A 20434-nucleotide genomic window follows, 5' to 3' on the forward strand; every position below is an offset into this window, starting at 1 on the left:
AATAAAATACAAAATACATGCTTGGTGAACATTTGTTCATATCTACAAGACTGCAGCTAAAGATTAGGTTCCAATACTGACATGTAACTATTCTACAAGCAATTAGCATTAAAGTTATGCATTACATAATATGCCATCAAGGCAACTCTTATACTGAAAATCATAAAATAAAAACCGTTATTTGTAAACTTTTATACGAAATGTAACTCTTCAAGTGGAAATAAAAAATAAAATTTCTGTATATTTACTAGTTCAATACACATATAATTTTATTTTGTTTTACTGAGAAAAAAGCTTTGTCTTGTCTTGGGAAAATAATGCTTCAAAAAAAATAGAAAAATCCACCGGAACTCCACTTTGTGTCTTTTTTTTTTTGTTTTTTTTTTTGTTGTTTTAATATATGCCAGCACAGATTCGGGAACGTACTGAGGATGAAAAACCAGAAACATCCACAGGTTGAAATGCAAGAAGCGCATTCAAAAGACATTTTTCCTTATGATTGGAACGACAGTTTTGAAATGAAGTAAACTGATTGCAGGGCCACTGTCACAGCTGCTATCATGAATTATACAAGGGCACGCACGCATCTCCCCTTTTTCCTTTCCATTACTAAAAATAAAATATATATTTATATATGTGCAAGACAAATATGGATTGAACATAAAAATGCTTCACATTTTGAACTATATATTCTCTAAAGTGTAATTTAAGAACAGCTTGATCGGACTAATGAACGGAATGTCAGCATCCTCACTATTAGTCGAAGTATGTGCATCCCAAAGCCCTTATGAAATGGGATTAAGCCAGCCAGACTTTTCCACATTACATTAAGAAAAGCAGTGGGTAGGAATTCACAATTGAAACCAACACGTTCCTGATCCTCTGAATATACTACTGTCAACACGTCGAGTGAAACTGAGGTCCACTGGGCATCTTCTCTCCCCCCTCACCTTAACAGTAAGGTATCTGAACCTGCCAATAACTATCCATTTCAATAAATCAGATTATGCTTTTTTTAAAAAGCTATTTGCAATGCTGAAGAATTAGGCATAAGTTGTTGCATAAAGAAAAAAAATTTCCCAAATCTGTTTTTCAAAACTGGCAGTGTAAAGAAGGCAGCATTGGAAGTGTTGTTTGATATATTAATAATGCCACAAACCCTCCACAGCAGACCAATACTTCTATGTTCTGACTACGAGGTTCATTGCTGCCAGCACACAGAAGTAAAACACGTAATACAGATCATTTAGAAAGCCTGTAAAATTTGGTTTTCGGTTTTATAACTGATCAAGACTTCCCCTTACTGTGCCATAATATTATACCAGATGTATCTCTGCTGAACATGCCATCTGTTTAAACTGAACTGGACAGAGACCACCTAGGTTTAGTGTTACCATAGCAGCCTTTTAGAAAGTATAAATTTTATTAACAACTTTAGCCTAATCCCAAGAAAGCCCAACAGTCAGAATTCATTAGGAAGTTTACTAGAGGGTACCATTACACCCATGCCTTTAAGAGTTTTAAAAGTCCATATATAATAATATCTATATATATTTAAGAGTGAATTTGGATTGCCTGAGTAACAGCTGTCTGGCAAACGGGACATGATGGCGTTTCTTTTTCACAGATTTTGTTGGCACATTCCATGCAGAAGAGATTGTGACCACACGGGACTAGGGCCGCAATGACTTCGTTCTCAAAGCATATCACGCAGTCGTGCTTTCGCCGCGACTCGGGAGGCGAACTGGAGGTGGAGCCACCATTGGAAGAGGAGTAGCTGTTGGTACCATTAGAAAAAGCAGGGATGTATATCGGAAGGCCAGCTTGGTTGCCTGTACTAGGTGGGTCACTTCTTACTCTCCTAGCAAGCGGATGTTCCAGACTTTCTGGAAACGTTGGTGACAGGCAAGGAGTAGATGGCTGACTCCCTCTTCGCTGAGGCTTGACACTACCAGTAGGGTCGCCACCAAAGCCAGAGAGTGGGTTTACAGGTTCAAAAGGGGTCCAAATGGTTTGGGAAGGTGTTGGTAAGGAGTCATATGCAGGAGAGTCGACTGCCAGATCTTCTGTGCCCACTGAAGGCAGCGTTTCTCCAAACCAAAAGTTGCCTGTGCTGAATGGACTTGTTGGGCTGAAGTCAGCCAATCTATTGCTTCCAAAATAGGAATCTGTGGAGCCACTTCCCAAGGAGCTGGAGCTATCATTTCTATAATTAGAAATCATTCTGGTGCGGCTAGGAGGGACAGGATTAGAAGTAAGCCAAGCAGATCCAAGAGTGCCTCCTTCAAAGCTCACATCTGTACCATTGTAATGGAAATCGTTTTCTTCATTCAGCTCAATGTAGTTTCCAGTACGCATGGCTATATGCATCTCAATTTCCTCTCGGGCACGATCAACGTTTTCAGGCATTCCTGTGACTTCAAAGACTGGCTCCTTGTCTCTGCTGGGAGTGACTATGTAGGTGTGTGTCTGCTGCTGAATTCTTTTGATTGTAGCTCCTTTAGGTCCAACTACTAGCCCAACTACACGGTAAGGCACCCTGACTTGGACTGTCGTCTGACCTGGTAGGTTGGGGGTACACGGCAACCCTCCCAGGGCAGGACCGTTTTTGTTGCGTGATGCTCTGATCATGGAGAAGTGTTCAGCAGCTGAGAGAATTTCCCTTTTGGCCATGGCTACATCCTCTTTTCGTCCAGTGACAACAAAGATGGGTTCTTCTCCACGAACGGGGGTCTTAATATACGTATTTGTCTTGGCCCTTAGGGCTTTTATTTTGCAACCTGTTTAAAGGAAACACACACAAGTTTAGCAACAAGTCTAAGTTTAGAAAGCCACAAGAAAGCAATCTATTTTAAGCTGAGAATTTCAAGAAACTGTACGGTGAAACCAGAAGCAGCTGTTTTTATCTCTGCAAGCCACACTAGCAAAAGCAGTAACAACTTTTACTTCTTACTTCCAAACAGATCTCCGGCACTTAAAGCCACAAACTATTTTAGTAACATTTATTGGGCCATTTTTGTCTGTCATCTCCATTGTTCCTATCAGATGGTGAATCAATGTGCATTGCTTTTCCTCCTTGATACGAGACATAGTCATGATTATCCTAGAAATAGTGGTGGATTTAAGTATTTTTTTTTTCACTTGTTGGGTATTCTTCAGTTATTTCTAAGATTAAGCTGAAAGCCTACATTTTTGTTCTAAGCATTTCCAAAAAGAGTAAGGGCTTACAGACACATACGCATGTGCTTATATCTGCTGACACCCCAACCTTCTACTGAAAAGCATTCAGCAAAAACAAATCAAACATTTACAAGTGAGAGATGAGCCTGTATCACAGCTGCACAGGATAGAGAGGAAAGCGATTTACTGAAATTCTGCATTTGCTTCCTCTTACAAGTGTTTTTGCAACCTTACTTTTCCCTGTGGAATGAAGTAGCCGCTCCTTGAACTGTTAAGTAAGAGTTCGAGCAGTTTGTTACATGTAGTAAGACCTCCATATAATACTATGTAGTTACCAGAAGTTTTTCTCATTAGTTATGCAAATACAGCCTGAAAGATGAGCAAAGGTAAATGGAACTGAATTATAAAGTCTGCTAGGACACAGTGACAGCAGGCTCTTTCCTGCAGTGCTTACAGCATTTTTATGCAGCACATACACAAGCACCTTTTACCCATTATAGGACTGAAAAATCAGGTAGTACAAAATTAAAAAGCATGTCCATGACATGTAGGACTGTTCACTGGATTCAGTTCTAAGTCAGTTTAGCCTATATTCAAATGATTTGAAAAGCAAGTCCCAGCAACTACCATTTCAAAGGGAATCTCATCTTGAAACAACCATAAGCAATGTGTACAGACCAAGTGTTTTCAGTATCACTTCGCACGCAGACTGAAACGTGTTCCCATTTTCCTAATTTACTTCGAACATCTCCTAGCGCTCCGCAAGCATGCCAGATGATCTCTCAAATTAGCATTTTGTTGATCTCTTACACCTAGGGACATTATTTCTACAATTCAAAGCCCACTCAAGTGCACTCTATTCAGAACAATCTCCTAACAAAATCAGCAAATACGTGGACGCTGCTTGGAATACAAGGAAGGGAAAAGCCTCTTCTCCCGGGCCCCTGCACGCTCACAGCACAAAGGCTGAATCTAACAGCCTCTTGCTTCCAGGACGCAGCTGGGGAGGAAGTTCGTTATCTCCAGCAGAGCTCCACCAGCCAGGAGGGTGGCAGGATACCAGGGGCCCTACCTCCACCAGAAAGCAGGCAGTGAAGTACTGCAGTGGTTTAGGGGAAGGAAATGGTTAGGCACAATCAGATTCCAGCAAAAGTGAGCTAATGAGGCTCAAGAGTCAAACCATGGAAGACTAAGCATCTGCAGGGAAGAAACCAGAAACCTCAACCCTTCACAAAAGCCCCCCCCCCCCCCCGCAGCAGGGCATTAACGCGCTCCCAGGTAAGAGGAGAAGGGAGAACTCCAACATTAGATGCCTTATGAAAGCAGCAAAGAACCAATCTTTTGAGGCTATTACATTTCTCTACATTTAACGAAGAGGACAGCCCCTAATTTAGGGGATTTGCCTTTACTCCCCCTGTGTTTGCATTGCAACTGCCCACCGTAAGGAAACGCACTAGCCCACTTTGCATCTGACGCCTCTGCAGTTACTCGGAAAGGAGGCAGCTGCGTGGAGCCTGCCTGCGGGCACGAACAAGACCACAGTGATCCCCAACGTGAAGTTTTCGCCATAAAGCCCTCTTCACCAGGGCACCTAAAACCAAAGTCAGTAAGCTGATGTGCATCAATTATTATCCAATTTATACAGGTTACTTTCGCTTCCTCCATTCCACTCAAGTCTGTATTCTTGATTCACAGACTGCAGAACAAGCATAAAACACCCCTGCAAGCACTACCACGTGTACTGCTTTAAGTTCTTTATTATAAATCACACTTCAAAGTCTGTCTAATTCTAGCTTCCAAAGTGCCTTGCCAAAACTTCATAGTTTACACTTTAGACTAGGTTTCCCCAATCGTTTAGAAACTGAAATTCAGCTAAAAGCTTGCACCTTCAGCTTTGTTTCTCATTTCAGCTGAAAAACAGTCTTTTGGAGTTTTAACAGCTACATTTCTGAATGATTCAGATTTAAGAAGCCTTCTCACCTTTCTTTCTCAGACTGCAGAATGGCACATTGACCAAGATGAGCAGAGTTTTTCTTTTAAGGTATGAGTCACATACCTAGAAAGCACAGGCCAAAATCTGCCTCAGTTCCCAGTGGTGCCAGAACAATACTTTTAAACATTTAAAAAATGGCTTCAAAAGAAAGCTGACTTCACAGACTGTCAAGGTCAGCTCTCTAAACTTTATCTGAAAAGTTAAAAAGAACTGAAGGAAATTGCCAGATACGAAACCTGGATTTTCTGAATGAGCAGGTCAGCACAAGCTCAGTTTTGTCTGCAAGGAGGAAAAAAAAAACCCACAGCAGACTACTGCAGAGACAGTCATGTCAAAACACGAGGTCAATAACCTCACTATAGAGCTCCAATAGGATGATCTTGCTATTTGCTTTTACTCAGCTGCTGCTTCCTATCCGCTTTTATTAGTCACTCCCCAGGTGACGATATAAAGCACGGCTGGTTCCATCCCCTCTCTGACAGTTTACTGCATCCAGACACGCTGCTTCCAAGCCAACATGAAATCAGCCAGATAAGTCACGTGGCGACTGCATGAATCAAGAAGTTTCTCAATTTCCTGAGCTCAGATGCAGAAACTCAAAGAGGAGGAAAAAAAAAAAAAGATATACCGTCCCACACGTCTGCAATAAATCAGATTATTGTAGCTGAGATTTTGAAATGCAGAAAGATGAAAAAAAACTGAATGAGGGACTTGGGCTGAATCGTTGCTCTAATCAAAATTTTTTGAAGTTATTTTAAGATAACCAAAGCCTTGCTAATTAAGCATTTGGGTGGTTGTACTGAATTAGACACAACATCTCGTTTTACTGAAGTTAAGTCAATAGCAAGATTGTTGGGCTTTTTGGTTTTGTTTTTGAAGTCAGACAGTTGTAACAAGATCTCCATAAAGACCTCAAATTCAACCACTTTACACTGCTTCTACTCGATACAGATTATTTCAGCAGTACAAGCATTCATAACAAGCATCCTCAGTCATAAGCATACACTGGCACAGTTAAAGCAGAAAAAAATTACAAGTTAAAGCTTCAGTATTTGTCTGCTTAAGCAGCATATGAAGAATGGAGTCACGACTAACATCCTGAAAGTGGTACTCATCCGGTTTCTGTTGATGGGAATCCTTCTTGTCATGCCTTCTCCCTCCTTTTCCTTGAAGAGGATTATTTGATCAAACATTTTAAAGGCACTATAAACATTATACTCCCCAAGAAACTTCAGAGTAGCTCCAAAGGAGGCTATTGCTTACCTCACATGGCTATCATGAAGACTATCTAAAAGCAAAGGCTAACTTTATAGCAAATGTCCTTCAGAACTGTCATTTTAGAGGCAACAGCTCTAGATTCAAAAGATACGAACATGTAACCATCGATTTTGCTGAGCTTTATGTCAGAGTGGAGTAGTTTCAACCACGATGCCCCAGTTTTATCAAGCACTTCCTTATCAGAAAGACTGGTACGAACTGATAGGGATTTCTTCAAGTGCAAGAGTAGCAGCAACCACAGAGTGCAGGCAGTGCTCACTAGCTATGCAACACTAGCCAGCTCAGACTTCAACTTTTACCTTTTAACATCATAAACAGGATGAGATACGTTAAACCAAGCGTCAGGCGATTCACTCCACCGGGGAAACTCCCCAGATGAGCCAAGACAGAGCTAAGTGACCACAGAACGCGGCAGCAGCCATGGGGACACGGCGCGTGCCTGCCCCACCTGATCCAAGCGAACTCGCTCCCCTGGACCAAGGGTCATCTGGAAAAGCCGCAAGTCCTGCACCCCACAAACACCTCCTTTGTGCGGCCACAGCAGCGTTACTGCACCTGCGCCGAGCGGATCGGGGGGGGGATTGATTTGTAGATGCAAATCCCTTCATTACGTATCTCTTCCAAACGGCTCCTGCATTGCCCCGCTCAGTAAGGTGCGGGTGGCACGGAGCACCTAACGGCTACAGAACTGCCTCTGGAAAGCAAGCACCGAAAGCAGGACTCCGGCAGGCCGGGGACTACACCGCGCGAAAGCGCAGAGCCGTCTCAGGGAGCAGGCTGCCAATTCCCATCAACACATGCCATGTAACATAAAGCATCAACACATGCCGGCGTGCCACGGAACATACCTTCTACCAAAGAAACCAAGTCCCTAATGCTTCTGGTTAAAAAAATTAGCAAAATATGGTCTGTAAAAGCAGGGACAGATTTTATACTTGTTTTCCTCCTACAGTTATTACCAAGAGCTGTGGAGCTGGAGTTCAGGCCTGCATACACAAGAACTGAAACCTTCTTAATACTGTGTCTGTTGGATCATCTCCCCAAATAACGTATGATTTGGGGTAAAAAGAAACACACCCAAAATAGTTTATCTAAAGGGAAGTCTGGAACTCACTGTGGGCAGAAATTCAGTGAAAAGAACAGTCTTTGTGGACCACAAAGAAGTCCAAGGAAGATAGCACTTTGTGCTCTACTACTGACAGGGCACCTAGCTAAGTGGGTCAAAATTACAGCCCTCTTGGATTTCTTTCGATGCATGAATCCTGTGGGAAGATGCCAGACTGCTGAGGTTGTAAGATCAAGCGGGGAGAAGCTGCATTAGTGCTAATTCATCTCGCGCAGGCGGCAGGGTTCATCGGCAGCCTGGGTGGAATTTGGCATCCTTCACCTTGGCCCGAGAGCAAACACGGGCAAAGCGAGGATCTCGCAGAGATTGGCCTCAGCAGTCTGGTTCCACTAAAGAGAAAGCTGTAGTTCACAGGAATATATTTTTCAGCAGCTACCCATGTGATCTGATGAGACCCAATACTGTATTACTGCCTCCACTCTGAATACAGGCTTTAGCATTCTGACCACTGATTTTGTAATAAATTGACACCAAGAAACAAGGTTGTGACAGAAGAATTAGGGATATCACCTTGGAATGATTAACTACTAGCAGAGCCAGGGATAATCCTTTGCCTAGAAGGTAAGGGCAGAGCCTGGGAAGAGCCTTGCAGAGCCCTCGCAGAAGGTACAGAATTACAGCGAGCGCCAAGGAGACGAGGCAGGAAAGCGTCTTCTGTGAACCTGCAACTTTCCTTGGGGGGAAATAGCTTTAAACGTCGAGCCTGCTCAGCTGCCACAAACTCTAATTGGAAAACCAGGATGCTTGTTGCCAATGCAGCAAAGCACGCGGATGCACTGTAAGGCCCTGTGGCTGTCCCAGCGGTAACAGGGATCTGCAGAGCACAACACTGCCTACCTGATTAATTAACAAACAGAAAACAGCCTAGCTGATGAAGAATGAACGCTGTGAAGTTCTTTCAGAAGAGCTCTTCATGCCCACTGGTGATTTTTTTTTTCCTTTAACACGTACAGTGCTTTTTAGTTATTACAAGGCTAAAAAGACTTACACAGTTAATACTTTAGACAACTGCCATGTGCCCCATTTATTAAACATATGGGCATGAAACTGCATTTGAATAGAAAGTGAAATTTGATTCCAAGCAGTTTTATAGTCCCCAGTTAATAAGCCTCCTGAAGAGTTCTAGATCTACAAAATATCAATACCAGTATATTCTTGGCAATCAGTATTTCACACGACCCTAACAACTGAATTCTATCTGTACTCTAGCCAGTTCACAGACTGAATCTGGTTACTACAGCCTCTAACCCAAGACCAGTTAATTCATCTCACACTTATTTTCATTCATGGATTGAAAGATTTCAAATCCTGATTTTTTTTTCAGTTGGTCATTGAATGTAGTTAGTTGATCCAAGCAAAATGAAGAAAGTAATTCTCTAGATTTTTTGGGGCAAATCAGCATCTTTTAAAAGTGTAGATTTGTGTAATCAAGACAATTTCCCAGCCATTCAGCACTTTCATTTTAGGAATGAGGGCTGTAAAAAACATAGCTTTTACATTTTATTTGTAAACATTTAAGAGACTAGAAAGCCTGAACTTGGATTATCAATTTCAAACAGAATTTTGTAGAAGGAAATTCTCATTTTTATCCAGCCTCCTCTACAGCCAGAAGATAAGCTCACAGAGAGACCTTACCACAAGCAGAATATCCATCCTGAAACCTCAACTAAACCAACTTGCAACAGTCGCAGCTTCCCATTAGCATTCTATAGCACAGATAATGGTCTGATCATTATTTGGGTTAATTAGTCAGTAAGACTGGAGCTCCCATGTGAAAACTAGACATGATTTATGCCAATAAATTGCTAACAAACATGAATACATCAAGAGATGGACACAGTTTGCTGCTGTGATTTGCTCAGGCGCACAGACTAGGCACTGACAGACCTAGAAACAGAAGATGACAGTCATGAAAAAAGAGGAGGACAGGCTATACATGATGGTATGGATATAGGTAGATTCTGAGCCACAGCTGTTCTGCTCACCTATTAAGCCAGAGCAATCTAACTTCCTGGTGGTATTCAAGCTAAGATTTCTTGTAAGCGGCCACCAGAAACAGGCAAGTAAAGCTGACAAGGTTGCAAGATCAGTGTCTCTTGGCAAAGGCTATGCTTCAATTGGTAGTATTTTTAAAATTAAATTTTCAAATTATCACAATAGGGATGTTTCATAATGAGAATCCATAAAGTAGAGCTTATTTTCAAAGTTACAACCCAAAATGATACTGATATCATTACAATACAAAACCTGGGAGTGAAGTTCTGACTCCATAGCTTTTGAGCATAGCTATATTAATGCTTTAGACAACTGCTTTACACCGTAAGTGCTGTACATTAATAATACCTGCCTTTCACTTCTACTTGTAACAACAATACAGTGAGCAATGCTACAAGTTGGTAAATCACATCGAGCGTACACAGGAAAGGACAATTCAAGTTACAGCCACTCTGACAGGTTACTCCTGAAGAAGAGATGATGATACATAGGTCTTAAAAAAAATAAAAGTAAGTGCATTTTCTACCAAAGTCATTTTTCCCCACCTCCTGACCCCCTCATTATGTTACCACTGCAATCAAAGGCTTTTAGTTACAAATCCCTATGCCTTTCTATATGACTCATCCTATAGCATCCTATATAGTAGTAGGTATAGCAACCTACACTACTTCCATTGTAATTCTGCCCTGCTTGCCCATTTCTAAGGGCTGACCACTTTTTTTGCGATGGCTTTGCATTGCTGCACATAGGAATACAAATATGATGCATGACTTTATTACTTGTAATGATTCAGCTGGGAACCGAAATGCAGAAAGCAAAAGGCTTTTTCTGCAAGACGCTTTCCAGACAGTAAGCTCTTTAGCACCAGCTTTTGGTTTCTACAGAGCGCCAGCACGAAGCACCCCAGGTGCTGACCGAAGCAAGAGGCACCACAAATAAGGTCAGGGATTCCTGTCCAGGCTGCACGCGCCAGACACCGGGAGCCACGCAGGCCTGGGCTTGCCTAGGTACCAGGAAGGGAGACAACCTGGAAAGCTCAAGCACCTTAAGCAAAAGCCAAGGCATCACAGTTAACCACTCGGTAATGCCAGACCACAGAGAGCAAGTGATCTGGACTTTGTCTGGCCTTACTGCTGCTGAGCTGACAGATGGGAAAAGGAGGAAGCAGCAAGAGTCACAGATATGTTAGAGAAAGGTCCTCGGGGGATGCCTGCTCGCTGAAGCTCTTGCAGATTTTTATCTTTTCTGGAAAAGAAAACTGCCCTGGTTTAAGAAGGCCATTTGCAAACTTTTTCAGGAGTATGCTTACGTATATATCCCAATCTGGCTAAGAACAAAGTAGTCTGCCTGCTGACTGTTTCCTTCTGTATGTCAGGTTGGGACAATTTATCCAATTAGCAATTGCACAGAGAGGAATACTCCAGTTCCCAAGACAGATGGCAACTCAGTAAACAAGTTACATGTAGCAAAAGAGCCAGAGGGCAGTAACTTGTATTATTAATTACTTGTACTATTCTAGCACCAGATCTCTAATGTAGCAGCTGCTGAGCAAAAGTAAAAAGATACAATAGCAGAAAAACAGCAGCATAAAACAGCATTTCCCACAAATCAAAAGGAAAAAAAAAAAGTTGTTCTCATATAAGAACTTTGATCTAGTGAATGAAATGGATCGCTGTGAGCAGCGGTGACGGGATACCTAGACCACACAGGGAAGCTGAAAAGGGACCACCATTCAACACGCCTTTTGGATGTCCCGTACAGGAAGAGTACAACAGGTCATGCAAGTCTTCATCTACATCAAACAGCTCAGTTTCAAGACTGCTGACAGAACCGTGTTTTTAATCATAGAATTCTACAGTATATTGTATATTGTCCAAGTGTAAAACGAACCACAAGGCAAAAAAAAAATGCTATTGTGTCTTTGTTTGAGCAAACAGCAAAGAATTTGGCGCATGCTGCAGCGTTACTCACAGCAGTGAGGGAAACGGGGTTCTTGGACACAGGCAACACCTTAGGAGCTTAGAGGAATACCTGAACAAGAGAGGGGGAAGACAACATTCCTAAAGAGTATCTGAAATTGGAAACAAAGGTTTGTTTTAGAGCTTTTTGGCCTTTGGCTTTAATTAAATAAAAATCCTTCAGCACTTGGCAGTCTATTTTTGGGGAGTTAAGTTTGCAACACTATCCCAGGGAAAGATTTTTTTTTTTTTTTTTTTTTTTGCCTGCAACATGGAAATGGCTCTAATTTGTGGGAGAAGGGAGGAGGCAGGGGAGGAGTAGGGAGAGTATTGCATTAAGAACAAATTTAAGATCTTTGAGACATCTAACAGTTCTTTTTGTTAAGAAGTGTATTTCTCTTAGTACACTGTGATTTGAATTTCTGGAAGAGAAAGGGTAACAAGACAGAAAAGCAGGATCAACTGACTTTACTGACAACTTAAAAATCTAACACTTATCTCTGCACTAGATTAACCTGTTTTAGTGGCATGATTGGAAGCACATTAATACAGACTTCTTTTGTAAGTTTATGTTGTTAATTTAAAACATACTCTTTTAGACCACTGCAGTTTTACAGGAAAAGCAAAAGGACCAGAAGATTAGAAATTAGTATTTCAGGTTGCAAGATTTTTATTATTTTAATTTCAGCTTTATCCAAAGATCTTTCTTATGCAGGTATTCACTTCTGGTATTCATACTTAATCTACACGGTTTCTGGCAGACTACACGAAGAGAGGAAAACCCAAATCTCAAGCACGCACTGTGTTTAGTGTGCTTCCCAACCCAACAAGCCAAACAAGAGCAGCATTTATGATTTAGGATTTATGATCCCAGCTGGAGAACCTGTAACTTTCTGACAAACTTTGTCATTTGAGCTGTGTAAAGATCCCAAGTTGCAAATAGCAGCACTGAAGTGCTGTTTGTTCCAGAAGTCTAGGCCAGTGAAGCCTCAGCAGTGGTTTCAGCCTCTAGCAGACCATGGTAGCATGCTCATGTGTTTCAAGTCCTGAAACTCTAGACTCTTGCCTGAATGCATCAACTTTAACATTGACTAATGATGAAAAACAGACTTTATATTGGATTTTTTTTAAAAAAAATAGTTTAAGTTTTATTTCAGGCTTTAGAATAAGCTGTTTAATAACCTACTTGTGGTAGAAGATGAAAAAAGTGTAACTGCCTTGTCAGCTTCAATGTAAAATAATTTAGCTGAGCACCTCTTTTAAATGTGAACTTAATTTGTGATCTTCATTGTATGTGGTGATCAATTGATACTGAGATTATGTAATCGCTTCAGTGATGCAAATTAAACATTCTTTAAGTGAAAATCTCAAGCATTCTGTTTTTAAAAAACAATATCCAATTCAGACTACTTAACTATAATTATGATGACTATTTCTTACAACTCAGCTTCAATAACCAATCAACAATAATTAAACAGTTATTCAGTAAGATGACTGCAACAAATCTAGATACAAAGATATTTAGTTCTTTTGGAAAGATCTATAATTATTCTGCTACAGGACACCTATATACTGTACTCAGCTAATATAAGTACTAGCAGATTTGTTCTAGGATTGTTTTAGCATTGTTTCCACTCCCTAAGATTGAGGGCAATTGTTTTTACTTGACTGTCAGCTGTGTCAGATAGTTATCAGCCAGATACTTACCAGATGGGTTTTATTTGTTTCAAATTACAGGACTATTTTAAGTAAGGTAATCTTCTGCTCAAGAGCCCACATTCAAATAGCAAAAAGGCAGTCCAAGATCCTCAGACACACATTAAAAAAGAGTATTTCAGCTGTAAGGCTGTCTCAAGGAAAGCGGATTTGTCATTATCGATTTAAATTGGCAAAACAGGATGATATCATTCCTCCTTCTCTTACTCATGGAGGGTTTGGAGACTCCTGCCTGGTTTCAGCTTCAAGTTCTGCAGTCATCGTTCAGTGTGAATTATTCTTATGCAAGAACAAGAAGCATTAGACTTCAGAGTTAAGTAACTCCAACCTGATTGCTATCTTAGGGGAAAAAATATGAAAAAGCACACTATTGACAGCTTTATCAGTGATGTAAGTGCTCTGAAAAATCATGTTATTCTGACAGTCATAATGCTACAGTGGGTTAGCAAATACTCTAACAATCATCACCTGGCTACAATTTAAGAAATTTACTTAACACTGGAGACAGTTAAGGCACTCAAAGATGTGAGAGGTCTCTACAGGACAAACTTTTGTCCCTTCCAGCATCTTTCAGGTTTTCTATTCACATTTTTAAACTCCATCCTTCTTACTGCATTATTGAAAAAAGTTTTTAGTGTTTTAACATATTTTTGCTAGTGTAAAGGGTACACTGGGGACTCTGAAGATACCAGTTATACTGGCCAAATCCTTCTCAAGTTGTCAAGGCCTGCCAGGCCATGGCAGGATTGCCACAGAAAATCACCATCAGCATGTTTATCTGTAGGAAAAAGTTTTCAGGTGATCCAGAACAGACTTTTGCAAGTCTTTCATGAAACTCAGAGATGAGGACAAAAACTCTTAAGTTAGATCTCCATAGATCTTTTTAGTTTAGCTGCATGCTTATATAGTTTAGGGTATGCTCCCTATCTTAACTCTTCTCAGCAGCTTTCTTGCCACCAATTTATGATCACTTTTTTTTTTAAAAATAAAACTTTCTGTAACTACTGCTATTGACAGCAAAGAGTTCTGATTAGTAGGATGACTGGCCAACTTACTGACGGCTAGATTCAACAGCTTGCTCGGATTCATACAGGAAGTCTGTACAATGCCATGAATGGAATCTAGTTTTCCTGGCTCCCAGTCACATGCCTTAACAAGAATAAGAGGATACAAATATCTCTTCCTTTGTTGTTCACCTTTGAGATTCCTCCACTTCAAAGACTACAAAGAATTACATTATACTACTTGAACCAGTGCCTGTTAGCTTCTTTATTTATTTATTTATTTATTTATTGGGGGGGGGGGGCAGTGCATGAGGAGGCATGCAGGCGGAATAAGTCAAAGTTGAAAACATTTGAAATGTTTTAAAATCCCACAGCTTTTAGAAATACTATAGTTTGTTTTTTAAAAAAGAAAAAAAGTCTTATCTAAACCCTTTTCAATATTTTTAAGGTGATGTAAAGGCTTCCAGTGGCAAGACATTAAAATATTGTCACACTAAAACAGCAGCTTCATGTATGCAAGAAAGCCATAAATTGCAACTTACATTTCAGTCAGTCTACACCCTTCGCAGCTGTGGTCTCCCTCATCTGAGCACAGCTCCCAGCCCACACTTGGTAAGTACAGCTACACAGTACTTCTTTCAATTATTCCTGCACTTGTGTCTAACCCATGTGGGAATTTATGATACAGGTACCTAGAGTGGGGGTTGTGGGAGCACCATGCTGCTATTTGAAGTGCTATATTTATTTTTTAATAACTTCTGCATAATTGAGAAATGCCAAATGCAAAAGCCATAAGGTTTTACTTGTCTACAGATTTCTTAAGAATCAGGCGCTCCTTTAGTCTGATAAACCGTGTTTGAAAATTCTCTTCCTCTATGCTAAAAATTAATTTTGGATAAAGAATACTGTGGATTTCCTATTATCATTATTCTTTCAGTTAGAAGGTTAGTACTTACAATAGACATGCTTTCAGACATAGCAGTGAGGCCTCCAAGAAAGCCCAAATCAAACTCAGCATTCCTGGTATTTCAGAACTGATGTTTTGGGCATTGCAGACATTGCAGGTTCTTTTTATACATTGCAAAGCCAGCAATAGAAAAAAATATAAATTTAATCTGTGGAAAAAAATCCATCAGAAGTGACCATTCAATTGCATCATCCTTACATAATTACATATTAAAGAGTATTACAGCACAGAGAAGCCAGGCATAAAGTTTAAGTGGGATTCATTCAAGATAAAGCAACTGGTTATGAAGCATGTTAGGAAGAGAATATGCTGCATCTTTGTTTACAGATAAAGCAGATAGAGCAATCGATGTAGGATGTGGCTCCGGAGCCCTGCCCTAGGCAGGAAGAGCTGTGCTACAGCTGATGGTGCTTTGCTCTAGGAGGGCACAGGCACATGCAACGCAGGTGAGAGACAGTGAGACCTTCCTGTGCCTGCACGATGAGCACATGTGCAAGCACAGCTCTGGGCAAAAAAAAAAAAAAAAAAAAAAAAAAAAGGAGATACCTAACTTCTATTTCTAAAAAACTTGGCAAAGATTTAGCTGCACGAATGCAAATTGCACGTTTAGTTCTCTAAGTGTTAAGTTCTCTCAAGCGACAACTTTGAAGGGCCTCCTTAAACAACACTTGCATGCAGAGACACTTGGTAACAATAGGGAAAAAAAAAAAAAAAAAAGCTCAACACACACACACCCAAGATCTCTCTATCCCTTCTACTCATTCCTCTTTCATAACTGTATTTTTTTTTTTTTATGACCTGATCCTCTCCACAGAGGCTAAATATTTTATCACAAGTTAAACAGTGTGACATCAGATAAGAAATAAAAGCAGAGGCAGCAAATGAACTGCTCAGGAACAATGATCCTATTTTTATGCAAACCCTATCCTCTTGTTTAAGTGACTCAAAGTACCCAAGAATACACTACAGAGAATAGTCCTGAGGGGTGAAGAATAAACGATATAGTCTAAGAGGTCCTCAAAGTCCAACACTCTGCATTTCTCTTTTAGAGAACTGTAGCAATGACAGTTTTTCAGTTCTGTTTTCCATCCCCAATGGGGCACAGGCAAGGTCTTTAGTCATTCAAGCATTATTTCTTGGAAAAAAGATTTTTTTTTTTAACTTCCAAACACAAATGGCTCGCCTGCTCCCATGTGCACACTTAGGAAAAAGCTGCCTGACCAGCTTGCACGGGTTGATATACTGGAGGGTCACGCTACTATGTAACAATATATAAATATTTTAGAACACGGCGTTAGCGGAGGGAGGTCCGAACCGACACGGGCAGACTTCTGCAGTTTGAACCGTGGTTTTCCCTTGACGCACACAGCACCTTCCCTTGACCCCAGCTGCTGAAAGCCCGCGGCGAGAAAGCACAAGGCTGCGGAGGCTCCGGGGCGCAGCGTGCATCCCTCCAGTAACGCGCTGCTTTAAGCCTATTTTACTGCGTGTTCCGCGCTAAGAAAAGAAAACGGCACGCAGCCTCGTGTAGAGGCCAGACCCAGCTTAACAGCTCACTTTCTGGTCCGATCAGCAAAGGAGAAACAAGTCTCAAACCGACAGAGAGCAACCCAAAAAGGGAACAGAGAAGCGACTAACTTGTCTGGATTTACACACACCCGCGCTCTGCTCAGCGCGCCGCTTCGCGCATCGAAAGCGCTCTGGAAGTCAAGGCAGGCGCCTTCCAGCCCCCCGGCTGGACACGGGCGCGGAAGGGGCATCGCGCCCACTCCCGCGGCCGCGAAGCCACGCGCGAGGCCGAGCGCGACCCGGACGCGGCAGCCCCGCGGGGCCGCGGCCGGCAGCCGCCGCGCGACGCGGCCTGGAGCTCTTCGGAGGAGGGAGAGGGAGGAAATAATAATAATTTTGTGGTGTAAACGACGAATAAACAAACAGCCGCTGCCCCCCCCCCCGCACCCCTCCCCGCTCGCTCCCTCCCTCCATTTTGTGCCCGGCGCGCTCACCCTGGCGGCCCACGATCTCGGCCACATGCTCGGAGCTGGGCACCGGCACGCACTCGGTGGTGTTGACGCTCTTGCGGCGGAGCAGCGCCGCCTGCTCGCCGGGCAGGCTCCCGGCCGCCCCGCCGCCGCCGTAGGCGTGGGACAGCATCGCCGCCATCATGCCCTGAGGATCGTCCGCCGCGTACAGCGCCGCCGCCGCCGGCGCATCGAAGGCGGGCGAGAGCAGCACCGAGCCGAGCCCCGGCAGCAGCGGCGGCTGCGAGGAGAGCAGCAGCAGCGCCTCCTCCTCCTCCTCCTCTTCCTCCCCCGCCTGCTCCTCCTCCAGCTCCAGGTCCCCCTCGTCGCCGGCCTCCTCTTCCTCCTCCTCCTCCTCCTCCTCGCCCGCCCCGCCGGGCGCCGGCTCCGCCGCGGGGGGGGCGGCCCGCCGCCGCCGCCGCCGCGGGGCCGCCTCGCCGGCTAGGCCGCGGCCGCGGAGGCGCAGGCCGGCGAGGCGCTGCCGCAGCAGCCGCGTGTCGGGCGGCGGCGGCGGCAGGGGCAGGCGCGGCGGCTCGGCGGGCTCCTCGGCGGGGGAGGCCGTGGCGGCGCTGCCGCTCGGCATGGCCGGGAGGGGATGAAGGGGGGGTGGGGCGGGGCGGGGGCGCTGCCGCGGAGTCCTGCCGGGGCCGGGGCCGGGGCCGCGGCCGAGCCTAGCGGCGCGGCGCCGCCGCCATGCCGCGGCGGGGCTCGGAGCGAGGCGGGGCGGCGGGCGCGGCCTGGGCGCTGCGGCGGCGGCGGCGGCGCTCAGCGCTCCCTTTGTCCCATGGCGCTCCCCTCGGCGGCGGCCGCGGGCGGCGGCGGCGGCGGCGGCGGCGCGGCCCCGCCCCGGCCGGCCGAGCCGCCGCGCGATTGGCCGCCGCAGCCGGTTCCTGGGCGGGGCCGCCGGGGGCCGCGGGGCGGGGCTTAGGGCGGGGGAGGGGGGGGGAAGGGGGAGGGGCGCCCGCCCCGGGCTCGCCCGACTGTGACGGCGGCGCCCGCGCCGCGCCGCGCTGCCTGAGGCGGGCGGCGGCGCCCGGCGGCTTCCGCGGGGGACCGAGGTGTCCCGGGGCCCGGCGGCCTCCCCCGGGGGTGGTGGCCTCTCTGAGGGGACAGGCACGTCCCTGAGGGGCTGGTGGGCTCCCTGAGGGCACGTCGGCCTCCCCGAGGGGACAGTTGCTTCCCTCAGGTCTGAGGTGGCCTTCCTGAGGGCATGGTGGCCTCTCTGAGGGGACAGGCACACCCTTGAGGGCCTGGTGGGCTCCCTGAGGGCACGTCGGCCTCCCCGAGGGGACAGTTGCATCCCTCAGGTCTGAGGTGGCCTCCCTGAGGGCCTGATGGCCTCTCTGAGGGGACAGGCACGTCTCTGAGGGCTGAGGTAGCCTCCCTGAGGGCATGGTGCCCTCCCCGACAGCACAGCTGCATCCCTCAGAGTGCATGGGCCTCCCTGAGGGTGCATTGACCTCCTCAGCAGCATGGTCATGTCCCTCGGGGCCTGGTGGCCTCCTTGAGGTCATACCTGCCTGCCCAAGGGGACAGTTGCATCTCTGAGAACAGATCAGCATCCCTGAGGGCACACTGGCCTCCCCGAGGGGACAGTGGCATCCCTCAGGGCCCGGTGGCCTCCCTGAGGTCCTATCAGCCTCCCCAAGGGGACAATTGCATCTCTGAGGACACGTCAGCCTCCCTGAGGGCACATCGGCCTCCCAGAGGGGATGGTGGCATCAGGCCCTTGTGGCCATCCTCGGGCTGCCGCAGCCCCTTGGGAGCATGGTTGGCCCCCCAAGGCCAGGCTCTAAGGGGGCTGCTGTGCCTTCCTCCCTCAGCAGGTCCCGTTGAGGGGCTCAGTCGTGCTGTGGGGCTTATTGCCACATCAGGTCAGCTTGTTTTTTGAGACAACACTCCTTGCAAGCCGGCGGAGAGCAAGTAGTTTTCTCTACTGGCATAGGAAGAGTGAGCTTTTATCCTTCCCTCTTATCGCACTACAGTAGTGGTTTTCAGCCTCTGCTCCTTGGACCCTGCAGGAGTTTCAGAAGATCTGTGGAAGAAAGCTAAGAAAAGCAGCTCTGTTGCCAGCAGGTTTAAATTCGCTGGTGAAATGTGTGCAAATCTGAAAAAGATAAAAAATTCGCTGGTCTTTGACAGCTGCTCTCCCTTCCCCCATTTAGGATCAAGGTCTATTCTTTCCTGCTGAGGTGGTCTTTACTGAACTATGTTGTTTAGATTCTGCTACTTAGTAGAGCACAACGAAAAGCGGTTATTACATTTACTTTGGCCGTGGTTTCAATCAGCATAGTGTCAGATAATGAGAAGGCCGGTGTGGTGAGCGTGCAGATAAAGTCACATCACTCACTTTGGTTTATTTGTCTCTGCTATGCTTGTCCAAACAATTAAAAGTGTCTGTCAACTCTTGTGGGGAACTCACGTAATATAATGCAGGGTGAAGCAGGAGGACACGGTAAATGATTTACCGTGCTGGATGCACCAAATTTAAGTTTCCTTTATGACGACTGTAGTGGTACATCAGTTGCCCAATTTTAGCAATCATAAAGTCAAAGAATAAAGATGTGTATCAGAGACACAGCCTCTCTATTAGAAATGGTGCTAATAATCATATCGCATATGTAGCTTGAGAACCTGAATGAAATCAGAGTCCTGGATGGTAGAAGATTTAAAAAAGGATACTGTTCTGTGCACTGTTATTCAGTTTTTGGGTGGGTTTCTTTTTCTTTTTTTCTTTTTTTTTTTTTAGGGGGGAGTCGTTTTAGACACTGTGGCCTCATATTGTGAAGGCTCTTTGATGCAGGAACTATAAGTCAGGAGTATTAAATCTTTCACTCTTATTAAATCAGACTTTTAGTGCATGTAAATTCAAGTCACAAACAGTTGAAAACTTCAGACAAAACATGAAGAAACTTGTTTAAAAACATGATGACCCTTTCATGAAGAATCAGAAATCAGAATTGACTTGTTGACACTTAGAGAGAAACGATGGCTGGTGAGAGGGTGGGCTATGTGGAGTGTAGAAGATGAAATCTCTTAGCTTGTGTTTCATGCAAGGGGAGAGAGCCCAGAGAGAAACGCAGAGGGAAGGCTGACATGGTCATCTGCAACGGGCTAGACAGTGATTTTTTGCAGCAGCATTCTGGATTGATATGAGTGGAGCAGAGTTGTTCTTGATGTGGTCAAAGAAAATCACATG

General features: G+C 44.7%; 1 protein-coding gene across 1 annotated transcript; it reads right to left on the reverse strand.

The window, feature by feature from the left end:
• Nucleotides 1-364: 364 nt before the first annotated feature.
• MEX3C (mex-3 RNA binding family member C) lies at nucleotides 365-17818 on the reverse strand. The gene is made up of 3 exons (XM_062600528.1): nucleotides 17678-17818; nucleotides 17221-17587; nucleotides 365-2780 (listed from the first exon to the last, which is right to left on the reverse strand). Exons 1-3 carry the CDS (start codon nucleotides 17816-17818, stop codon nucleotides 1555-1557), a joined length of 1734 nt encoding a protein of 577 aa, XP_062456512.1. The 3' UTR covers nucleotides 365-1554.
• Nucleotides 17819-20434: the final 2616 nt, after the last annotated feature.

The sequence above is a fragment of the Rhea pennata genome, chromosome Z (assembly GCF_028389875.1).
Source record: "Rhea pennata isolate bPtePen1 chromosome Z, bPtePen1.pri, whole genome shotgun sequence".
NCBI lineage: Eukaryota > Metazoa > Chordata > Aves > Rheiformes > Rheidae > Rhea > Rhea pennata.

Excerpts from the sequence above, each read along its gene's own strand:
- MEX3C (XM_062600528.1), bottom strand. The coding sequence starts at position 17,818 with ATGCCGAGCGGCAGCGCCGCCACGGCCTCCCCCGCCGAGGAGCCCGCC. Across the intron at positions 17,588-17,677 it reads GCCTCCGCGGCCGCGGCCTA|GAGGAGGAGGAAGAGGAGGC; the intron begins GCCGGCGAGGCG and ends GAGGAGGAGGAG. Across the intron at positions 2,781-17,220 it reads CGAGATCGTGGGCCGCCAGG|GTTGCAAAATAAAAGCCCTA; the intron begins GTGAGCGCGCCG and ends TCCTTTAAACAG.